The 11,460-nt window shown below is 56.9% G+C and overlaps 1 protein-coding gene across 1 annotated transcript in view; it reads left to right on the plus strand.

Moving 5' to 3' along the window:
• The first annotated feature begins 1,181 nt into the window (after nucleotides 1-1,181).
• ARHGEF10L (Rho guanine nucleotide exchange factor 10 like) overlaps nucleotides 1,182-11,460 on the plus strand; it is a 100,683-nt gene continuing 90,404 nt past the window's right edge. Inside the window, exons 1-3 of the mRNA XM_006034739.3 lie at nucleotides 1,182-4,613; nucleotides 5,650-5,928; nucleotides 6,406-6,433. Coding sequence (XP_006034801.2) covers nucleotides 4,391-4,613; nucleotides 5,650-5,928; nucleotides 6,406-6,433 — 530 coding nt within the window. The 5' untranslated portion in view covers nucleotides 1,182-4,390. The remainder of the gene's footprint in view (nucleotides 4,614-5,649; nucleotides 5,929-6,405; nucleotides 6,434-11,460) is intronic.

The raw sequence follows: 11,460 nt of genomic DNA on the forward strand, positions 1-11,460 counted from the left end.
TCTCTCTTCAATCAGCTTCTATCTACCCTGAAATCAGCTTCATTTCGTAGGAGGAAGGCTAGCGTCCGCACAGCTGTCGTGAGAGGTTGAACGAACCCCTTTAGAAGCGTCCGTCTGGGCCAGTGCGACGCCGCGCACGCCCGAGCCATGTCTGGGATGCTGGCTAGAAACACTGCGGGCCTGGTTCTTCCCCCAGCACGTCTTGCCTCCGTGTCTAGAGCTGTGCTGCACGGACCAGAGGGATCTGGCGTGGGAGTAGTTTGGAGCCGGCTTTCGCAGAGCCGTGCTGGGATGCACGCTGTCAGGCCTGGGTTGCAAGAGCCAGGTGCGGTGCCTGCCTTTGCCAACCTGCTGTGTGACCTCTGTGTCCCTTGCACCCGTCTCAGGTGGGAAGACTCCCTTCACTCCATCTGAATCCTGAAAAAGACCCTCCACCGCACCTCCCCCAATGATACGGGGGTGCCCCAGTGCCAGCAACCTGCTCGATACGTCTGCTGCAGCATCCCCGATCTGTGACAGGTGCATTGCCTGCTGTTTGGGAACACTAATGCCTTCACTGCCGGTTCCCACCTGACCCTTGCAATTCCTCCCAGGTTTCTCTCTTCCCTCTGGTTTGGAGCACGTATCTCCGTGGCTGGCGTCGGGCCTCGCTGCAAATGCAGCAGCTCCAGGCTTTCTGCCTGTTTCCTATCAAGCTGCCCATAGTTTCTCCTGCAGTGGATGGCACGAAGACCTTGTTCTTTCCCGCTTGGGGTGAGATCAGTCTCTTCCTCTCCCCTGAGAACGGAGCTGCTCAATCGTGCAGGGCCAAGCCCACGGGGCTCTGTCTTGCCCTTGCTCCGTGCATGCTCTTTGCAAGTCCTAGCTAGCCTTGACCCGCAGGGATTTCCCGCGGCTGCGTGGAGCTGGTCCTCCTATCATTTCCCCCCACCCCGTGCTCGTTCCTGAACTTTTGAGCTGGAAAAATGTGTCCCCATCAGAGCTCTGCAGCGTCGAACCTGCTTCCGTTTCCGTCCCCCCGGCCTGGCCTTTTGGTCAGTGTTTCCCTGGTTTCCTCTAGGTTTTCCCGACTGCCAGCTGGGGACTGACTCAGCGGAAGCAGCAAACCCAGCTGCTGCTGCGATTTAATGCACGCAGATAGGAGTAACCCCTGGCCTGTGCTTCAACTCGGCCCTATGACCTTGACCTCCCCAAAAGCAGGGCCTCTCTAACAAGCTGTTATTATGGTGCTGGCAATGTAGAGGAAGAGAGCAGCAGCTGGACTTAACCCATCGTTTCCCAAGGATCTTGTCATGCCCTGTGTTCCCCTGATCCCTGTTCTTTAACACCTGTTGTCTTGTACTTCTCAGTGCATTGCTGGACCCCTAGAGGTATAGGGCGCTGGACCCCTAGAGATATAGGGCATGCATTTGGAGGTGGCACCTGCTGCCGGCTTTTTTTCCCCTCTGCGACATGCTCCCAAGCCGCAGTTACCCGTGCTGATTCTTGCAACCCAGCAGTGGGATTAATAATGCATATTCACTTGTTTTGGGGAGAGGGTTTGTGTCCCTGGATAGCCGACCCTGCTGGGGTGAGGGCCCTTAGCTCTGCAAGCTGCAGAAACAAAAATGAAGGGGCTGTCTTTGCTTTGGAGAGTTGTCATCCCTTCCCACCGCCAAGGGGAGAGCGTGGGGGTCTGAAGAGCTATTTGTGAAGCACTCGGCCAGTGGGCTTGCAACCTTTTTAATGCATGCAGATAGGTGTAACCCCTGGCCTGTGCTTCAACTCGAACTTGACCTTCCCAAAAGCGTGGCCACCTCCTGGATAGACTTGTGCCCCCTTTGGAAAATGCTGGCTCTTAGGTTTTTTTTTCTGGGCAGGGGGAAGAGAATAATGGAGCAGTTTCTCTTGCAAAGAACTCAAACCACAACTATGACTTCCTATTTGAAATAACCGGGTTTATCTTGTGTATCGTGCTTGCAAACCAAACAGGGCTCTCATTGCCTGGCGCCCTTGAAAGGGTCTCGGGGCACCCTGGCGAGAGTGACTGGGCTAGGAGATGCCGGAGGAGCTGGGTTATTAAGGCCCAGGCTCATTTGGTACAGACCGTGCCCTGCAAGGGCATTTGTCCAGATGCCTCGAGACTCTCGCCTCGCCTGGCATGGTACGTGTGTGCCTCCATCTCTTGTATCCAACAGCTGGAGATGCAGCCAGAAATTGCGTTCATCTAGGTGGTCACTGGATTCGATCTGAACAGCCACGTGGTGTTTATATTGCAGAAGATCTTGGGGGTTGTGTTTTGCTGGGTGCCCCTTTCCTCCCCCAAGGTGACCGGACAAAGGCTAGGAAGGGGGACGAAGTGACCTTGAAGGCTCCTGAGCAGCTTTGAGAACAGCACGGCCGTCTCCTTCCCGCATGTCCAGGGTGAATCCATTAGAGCATCGCATCTCTTGATTTTTTTTTTTTTTTTGGGGGGGGGGGGGTTGTTTTTTGGGGGGGTTTTTTTGCAGCCACAGAGACTTGTGCTGGGCCTTGCTTGCTTGCCCTGCTGTTAGCTTTGTCGGTGCTTGCCTCCCTTGCGCACCAAGCTGCTGGCTGAGAAGCGGTTAATCCTTATGGACCCATTGATGCTCTGAGCAAGTGGAAGTCCCTTTTTGGAGGGGGCTTCTCTTGCATGGTAATAGCATTGATGCTCCAGCTTCCCCTTCCCCCATGCCTTGCCCAGTTGCCTTGGCTACCAAAATTAGCCCCAACTGAGCCAGCTCCAGCCCCATTCAATTGCCTGGGAAGCCGTGTCAGGCGGCAAGCAGCATTCAAACAGCCTGTGCAGCCAGGCATGGCGGCATTGTGAGCCGCGGGGACCTTCTCGCCTTCCCAACAGCCCGCGTGTCCCAGCCCCGGAAAAGCAGAGAGTCGGGGTGACAGCAGGAGCTGCTGGGGTGCAGCGACGAGGACCCCAGCGCTGCGGATGGAGGGGTCTGGTGAGGATGCGGGGAAGGTGTCCGGGGGGGTGTCCTGGGGTAGATGGTGTGGCGTCTGCTCCCGGCAGCCTCGGAGGAAGGTATCATCAGGGCGACCAGGTGGGAAGCGCTCTGGCCTGGATTTGCATGGTTGCCCCCTTTTCTGTCTGAGCTGGGGGTGCTCGGAGAGCATCAGCCCCATGCAGCTCTGGAGCCTGAAGGTGTGCGGGTTGGTGCAGAGGTATCACCGCTGCAAGAAACTCTCTTCCTGGGCTGCGGCTGTGGCTGGTGCGGGTTTGCGAGGGCTCTTGCAGATGCCTGCGTGCTCTCTGGGGTGATGGGAATGCACGGGACTTGTTTCCCAGTGCAAAGTTTTGATTCCTACCACAGGCCAATTGCAACTCCTGCCTGACATTGCACAACTGCTCCCTGCCCAAGGGAGCGGTGTGACACGGGGCTCGTCTTCACTTGACCTATCCATCAAGGGCTACACCCAAGTCCTTCGCTCGTGCGGTGGCGCTGACCTGGAGTCGGCGGGCTGGCGGCGAGTTAGCCCCGTTTGTCAGTGGCAATGCCCCTCTCTCCCCCAGGCTGCACATACTAGGGGGAAGTGCTGCCCTCGGGGCTGGCCCCATCTCTGCAGGGGGCCCAAGCCCAGAGTCCAAAACCCCCAAACTCGGGGCAAGTTCATCTTAACCCATTCAGGGCTGCTGTCTCCCTGGTGGAAGTAGGTCCTTGCCTGTCACCAGCATTTACCAGGCAGTCCAAGCAGCTCTGAACTGGCTGCCCTTGGTCTTGGTGGAGCCCTGAATCGGCTGCCTTGGTGCACACGGTAGCATTGCCCTGCCCTCATTTAGAGGAAGAAGACGGCTTGGATGGACAGGCCGTGCCTGCTTTAATTGTCCTGGGCTGGAGGCAGCTCAAGCTGGGGGTTGTCGTGTGATCCCTGTGGCAAGCCCGAGTGGTAACAAGGGTTAAATGTCACGGGTTGCCCACGTCAGCGGGGCCGAGTCACCGGGGGCTCAAAGCAACAAATAAAAGGCCATTGAGTCCTAGCAGGGTCGTTCGGCTGAACCAGCAAGGAGAATGTTCCCCGCCGGGCATCGTGCCAGGGGCCTGGCTTTGCATTTAATCACCTCCAAGAGAGGGCACAGGCTGCTTTCCGGCTGGGCTTTCCACCCCCTTCCCTCCGCGAATCCTGCCGTGTTGCACGTTAGGGCAGTGTGGGGGGGCTGCTCCTGTCCCAGCCCCCTCCTCAGCCTCTGGTCTGCCTCCGCTGGCAAACTTGGCCTTGTTTGAAGTTGCAAATGCTGGTGAGAGCGGGTAGAAAAGGTGCACCCTTGGGGTGCTGTTTTAGGGGCAGGGGTGCTCTGCTACCTCTGACCTGGAGAATGACCTGCTGAGCCCTCTGAAGACAAGGGCACTATAGGGGGGGTTTCCCCCCGCTTATCATGGGGTCTCACCATCAGCGAAGCCCTGTGAGATGCAGGGGGCTGGAGAAGGGCACAGGATCCTTCCCCTCCTGCCCTAGGAATGGGTGCTGGGGGTCACTTCTCAGCAGCTTCCTCTCCTTGCATCCCCAGGAAAGCAGCTGCCCAGGCGCCCGGCGGAGCATCCGGATTCGTAGCGAGAGTGAGATGGCTTCCTCCGACCCAGCCCCGAGCCCTGCAGTAGGTACTGTACCCACAGCTGTCTGGGTGTGGGTGGCCCTGGGGGTGTGGGCACTGCTTTCCTGGGGGGATTCCCTCTGCCCACCCCAGTACGAGTCCTGCAGGAGCGGCTGCTGGTGGCGGGCACCTTAGTTTGTCTTCAGTGGGGCTTTTCTAATGCAAAGCAGGCCTCCGTGCAGGCCAAAGGGGATGGACCGTCATCCTTTCCTTGCACAGCTTGCGGGATTGCACTGGGTGGTCCGGTGCAGTTGTGATGGCTCCCCCCGCACCAGACACCTGCTCGCTCTCCTCTGTGCCCAGAACCGCCCCTGACAGCAGGGTCCCAGGGATGGGCTACGGCAAGACAGGCCGGGTATCGGGCTCTAATGCATGCAGAGATGGATTGGTTGAATCCCAGGCCGTGCTTCAGGCTCCATAATGGGGGCAGCCCTGGGGAGCTCCTGCCTTGCCGGGGGTACCAGGAGGAGCTTTCCCTTGTTGTGCATGGGGGAGCGATCAAAATGCACTGCTTGAGACCTTCGTATACTTGTTGGGCAGGAGGCAGCTGAGCTCCCGGCCTGATCGCCCAAGGAGTTGCACCTCTTAGCACGAGCCCTCCTTTCCTGAGCTACGGGACCAGAGTCGGGGCAGGCACCGGATGTAGAGCATCCGTCTGATCCAGGACAGACTTTTGCTGGGGGAGCGCTTCCTTCCTTTGTGCCTTTGTTTTCTCCATGCAAAATCAGTCTGGTCCTAGTTAGGTTAGGGCACTTTGAGAGGTGCTGATAGGAAGGGCGATACGAGCTGGGGGCTGTTATTATCCTGATTATATCGTCATCATCGTCATCGATAGGCAGAGGCAATAGTAGTCTGACTTGCAGTACATGCCTTATCCATCAGAGAGCCATGCCTAGCATGGGTGCTCCGGTGCCGGCACGTTGTCTGCTGGGGCTGGGTCTGAGAGAAAGCAGGTGGACCCCGGAGGTGAAAGATGCGCCAGCTGCTCTGGGCTGTCTTGTGCCTGTGCCCCCACCTGTGCCCACCTCTGCCTCTCCTTGCAGGGGTTGGACTGGTGCAGGGTGCCCTGGAGGCCTCAGCCGAGGGGGAGGAGGAGCTAGGGGAGGCGTTCGATTTGGAGGAGAGCGAGGAGGAAGAGGACTCCATCGTGGGGGCGAGCAGCACTAGTACCGAGCCCAGCGTGGGAGCTACCTTGCAGGCCCCAGCCCAGAGGCATCAGTCGGGAGTGGGGGCTGAGCCCTCGGCTGCAGCCCCGGAGAGGGACGGAGCCCCCCCGGCGGGGCAGGCACCGCTCACCGACTCCGACTCCAGCATCAACGCCGGTGAGTAGGGCGCTGGACTCGTGCAAAGCCAGGGCATCCCTGCGAGGTTGATCCATCTCCCCCTACCCCGGGGGGGATTAAACCCCATGTGGGAGGGGAGCAGTCAAGCCTTTTGCTGAGGTCTCCAGTGAGCAGCTGAAGATTGGGAGATTGCCCCACTGCTAATCACGGCCACTTGACGTAAATCTGGTGCATCTCCTCTCAGCCAGACCTTCCTTGCCCTCCTGGGAGCCCTTCCCCAGGAGATGGAGATGGCTCCGTTGTGTCTGTAGGTCTGCCTGGGGTGGGATGGGGCTGGACCCGTGTCACAGGAGATGCCCCCTCCCAAACCTCCACCTCCTGTTCTCTCAGCCGTCCTAGGAATTGGGTGCTCACCTTCCAGTTTGTACCTGGAGCTCCCCCTACGACTCGTACCGTATCTGGGTTAATGGACTCTGAGATGCTGATTTGATTTCTTTCTGCTTTTGTTTTTGACAGACTTGCTCGCAACACAGCCGCCGACAGAGTAAGTGAGTCTGGACTTTGTGAGCCAGAGCCTTTGGGTGTCTGTTGGGTGATGCCAGGAGGGGGTCTCGGAGGGCAGGAGTTGTGGGGGGAGAATGGGCATGGATCTATTGCGTTATATCAATTGATATAACTCAATTTGTTTGCTGGTAACGGAGAGATGAACTCACACGGTTATTGCATCTTGTGAAGCGGGGGGCAATCAAGTCCCAGGCCAGCTTGGTGTGTGCTGTGCTGATCACCTCCTCTCCCCTTTCCCTGGTTGTATCCCCACATTTGGGCTTCAGACTTGCAACAGCTTCCTCCCATGCGAAACCTGATGCCTAGGAATAGCCCCCAGGAAATCAGTCTGTTGCTCTCCCAGACGGATCCTGGGCCATGCAGAAGTGCCATTCTGCCATGCACGTACATGCAAAGGTGCCTCAAACCTCTCACCTGAGCCTGGGCTCTGCAGGGTGGCTCCTCCATGTAAAGTTAAGCAGCCTGGAGGCTGCTCTGAGTTAAGCCAGCTACCACAAGCACGAGGGGTTGAAGATACAGCCAGAGGGATGCTTGTCTGGGTGTGCGATGGGAAGGGCACAGGAGTGAAGACCGAGTGGGTTTTGCTTCTGGGAAAACTCTATGTGGAGTGAGGATTGGTGCTGCCGTCCTGGCCTGAGTGATTGGTGATCCTAATGAAGCATTTGCCGGGCTTCCCCACCATGCTGAGGGGTCAGAGGTGGATGCTGGTGTGAGCTGACCTAGACTTGCCATTCATTGGTGTTGTCTCCACCCTGTATCCTTGGGGTTTTGCCTCTGCTTTTGCTGGGCTTCACCAGATCTCAGCAGACCGGCCATCTGATAGCACCGCTGTCCCCTCCTCCAGCCGAGCAAGTCGTGTTGGAAGTGGGGCTGCTACTCTTCCCTGCCCCCAGGTCTCCGAAAGAGAGGCCCAGTCTGTGTCCCGCTGCTGTCCAGCTCGTGCCTGGCCAGTTGCATTTCTGGTGGGGAAGGGGCAACAGCTCCCTCTCTCCCTCCTGCAAACATGTTTCTGAACCTGCTTCCCCCCGGAGTCAGCTCTGGCTGCACGTTTCGGGCACAAAGGGTTGCAACCAGCAAGCCCTCCCCCCGACTCCCCCTCCCCAGTAACAGCGAGCACTTCCAGATGTGATGTGGCAGGTACCAGACCCATTGCAGTGCCCTGGAGGCAGGTGCTGAGGCCTTTTGCATGCTGCTCGGAGCAGGCCGGCTCAGTTTTGGCACTGGGGCAGCTGCACGGCTCTTGGCTGGCACGTTAAAGCTGCATCATGTGTCGCCACTTGGCTCCAACTCCAGTCTCGGTGTCTGGGCCGGAGGATCTGCAGCAGGGAATGGCTGGAAATGGAGCTGTTTGCGTCAGGAGCTGCATTGGGATAATGGGTGTTGAGGAGGGAGGTGTCCAGGGATCCAGTACTATTCAGGTTTTTATCCCTCACTGCGGTATCCGGATGGGGCTGTTGCTATATGTTGTATTCAGTATGACTGTTCCCGGAGGGAGGGAGGGCAGCACCTCCTTGTACCGGGTGCTGCGCCCACCTGAACAGGAGATGGTCCCTGCCCTGAACAGTCCTAACAAACAGGGTGGAGGCAAAGGGACATGAAGTGACTTGTCCAAGGTCACCCAGAAAGTCTGTGGCAGAGTTGGGGCTTTACCCATCTCCGGACTTGCAACTCCCACCTTCTCCAAACTTCCCCCCTTGATATGTAAACCATATCACATCAGCTGCTTTACCTGCTGCCTGTCCTCTCCAGCTAGCCCTCAGCCTAGGCTTCCACATATCGCTCGGCTCTTACAGTTGCACGTGGCCTATCTTGCTGGCACGGGGGAAAATGCAGGGTTTTCTGTTCCAGGCTAAGCTCCAGCCCTTCCTTCCTCATGCACTTCTGCAGGAGAAGAGGCCTTAGGGTCCTGATCTCCATTTATAGTGGTAAAAACCAACCCACGAATACGGCACCTGATAATAGGGCCTGTTTTACAGAGTCAGATCAGCCTCCTCAATAATAATATGAATGCATAATAATAATTGATTTGCATAGGGGTAGCACAGAGGAGCCAGGGTCTCTCTGTGCTGGGTGAGTACAACTCTGGAGCAATAAGAAGGCCCCTGTCCCATAGAGCTTGTAGCCAGCCCCTTCCCCTTCCCCTGTAATCACACGCTGGCCCTGCTTGAGAGCTGTCTGCAGCCTTCATCGCTGCTCCCCCATCAGCACGGCTCTCAGCAGGGTTAATGCAGTCCGTCTTCTCATCCCCGTCTGCTCCTAACCACCTTGTTTGACAGCCCAGAGCTGGGCCCTTCCCCATCCCAAGGTGATCATCATTTAGGGGAGCTGGGAGGGACCTGAAGCTGGGCAAATCCTGCTGGAGCATGTGCTTGAAATGCATGCTCCAGGAGAGGTCCTTGCCTCTGTGAATGCATGGCTCTCTCCCATAGCTTTGCCTGCAGGTATGTGCCAGGAGAGCTGCTCTGTGCCTGGCTGTTTCCTGATCCAATATCATGGGGATCCTCTCAGAGCAGCAACTGCATCTAGACTTGATGCTACATCTCTGCAAGAACCTTATAGTACATTTTAGGTCTCTCTCCCCTGCAAAATATAACCTTCTGTTACTAATTTGCCCACCCCTCCTGCTATTTGGGTTCCCACACATGAGAGCAGGCTCGCTGCCTTTGGCTGAGTATCAAGCGACATGTGAGCAAATGCTTCATATGCTAAAAATGCTCACAAAGGACCCCTCCAAAGCCCTCGCCCTGTGCTGTGAATAACCCTGCTCTCACTGGGCCTGAGGGCTTTTGATCTCGCCCACTCCCTGCTATTTATACTGTCTGTCTGCAGCTTTTGCACATAGGGAAGGCTGAACAAATTATCTGTCACTCTGTGTAGTACGGTAGTCCTGAGGTCAAGGCCCCGTTGTGCTGTACCGTGCATGGAGGCAGAGCATCTCTGCCCAAAGTAGCTTGCAATAGGAGCAGCACTGCCGCGGGGAAGGGGAATCTGGGCAAGGTTGAGTCCCCCTGGTTTCCTGCACACACCTGTGAGGTTGGGTCTGTCCCTTATCAACCCCTTCCCCCTAGGCCAGGTGTGGCAGGTCTTATGTGACTGCGGTGGAATTGGGTTCAAAGGGTGCCAGACCCTCCTTTCCTCCATGCAAAGCCCCCATCTCTTGGGTGTTCCCTGCAACTTGTCACTCCTATGTGCTGTGAAGTCTAAAAGAGTCAGGACACCTTGGCAGGCCTCTTTTATTTGCTCAGAGAGACTAGTACGGAGTCAGAAGGAGAAGTTGAGAGAAGTCCATGCCCTGTTCCTGACCCCCTGTGAGAAACCCATGCCGCAGCCTTCTTTGGGTCTCAGTTTCCTCATCTCTAGAATGGGGATAATTCTGGCCTGCTGCTTTAAAATGCATTGAGATCCTCCACTCAGCCCCTGTTTAAGTGAGACTGGCTAGCTGCTTTCATATCATCATTAACCTTCAGACTGATAGCTGCTTGGTGGCCATAAGGCAGTGACAGCCCCATCTCTAGTTAGATCAAGCTCATTAGCACTTACCAGTAGCTGGTTGTTACCCTGGAGTGTATTGGCCTCCGGGTGGGCTGCTAGTCGTGACTTGCCCCCTGGGGTGGGTGCTGTGTGTCGAAAGACCCCCTTTCCCTCGACCTGGTGCTGCTGTTGGTAGGGGCTGGGTCTATATTTGGCTTGTTTTTGCAGCGGAACGAGTGCACCGTGTGAGGATGAAGTCAATTAAGCAAATATAGCTCGTGGGCTTTATTCATAGTCCTTCCTGCACGGGCTCCATTTTGATGCCCCTGTGTTTCTGAGCCCGTGCGCCTGCAATGAGAAGCAGGAAATGCTGCCCAAAGCAGGGGCAGAAGGCCTGCTTCGGGAGCCGAGGAGAGAAGTAGGGGGGTAGAGGGGCTAGGCAGCTTGAGACGTGGATCCGTGAGCCTGCCTGGCACCGATGGTGCCCCGAGCACCCTGCTTTCCTAGGCGTTTCCTTTCCCCGTCGCCGTGTCCCTGCCCTTTGTGTTGCTGCAAAGAGCTGCTGGCACAGAAACGGTGTTTCACGTGGCTCTGGCTGCATAATACACAGGGCAGCTGAAGGATCAGGCACGTGATGCCCATTAGGAAGCCTGGCAAGAAGCGTGTTAGAAGTGGCAGACGCTGGTGGGGCTCTTAGCCCTGATTTTTTTCCAGGGTGACTCTCTATCGTCGGTGTAGGTGAAATGACTTCAGTTTAGATGGCTTGGGCTATCTGCCCTCTCCTTTCGTGCAGGGTTCGAATGCCCATATCCGTGCCCTTAGTGTCGTGTATTGCTGCCCCTACAGATGCAGCGAGTGCTGCTGGCTACATACAGGTACCTGGCAGGGCTGTCTGCACAGCTGGGCATTGGGCATAGCGGTGTGTAGAGATGTGCGAGTTTCTATTGCTTTCCAGCCCAGCCAGACCAAGTGGACGATGGATAGATAGTCTGCCTTCTCGCCATCGGTGCTGCTGGGAATAAATCAGAGGAGCCTGGGTGTTCTCAGGACACAGCTCGGCTGTTCGCTGGTTTTGGAGGTATCTTTTCTTCCCACCAGTCCGCCGGTATCCCCCACCTCTGGGGCTCTCCCCGTGTTGGCGCCTTCCAACTTCTCCCTTGTTTTCCTCAATGCTTGCATTTCACATGGCGAGGCCGACCCTGCACTGGATGGGTGACGGGCAGCGATGATGGAGGCTGTGGCAGAAATGCCCCCATCGGTGCCCCTCTCCAGAGATCTGACTCAGCCAGCCCGAGAGGCTGCTGTTGAATCTCTCACAGCGGGGATCTCGCTCCTTGTCTGCAGACAAAAGCCTGGCGCCTGGGAGGCGATGCTCTGGTCACCTGGGCAGGGGGGGGAAGACCCGGCCCTGCGCGCGGGCCCAGGTAGCCAGGGATGCCATGCAGATTGGACGGTTTGTAGCCAGTATTGGCAGCTTCGATTGGACCGGCTGCTGAGGTCAGGGAGGTTTTAAAAAGGCCTGGGCCAGGAAGAAGG

This window comes from Alligator sinensis, unplaced genomic scaffold (assembly GCF_000455745.1).
Source record: "Alligator sinensis unplaced genomic scaffold, ASM45574v1 scaffold1782_1, whole genome shotgun sequence".
NCBI lineage: Eukaryota > Metazoa > Chordata > Crocodylia > Alligatoridae > Alligator > Alligator sinensis.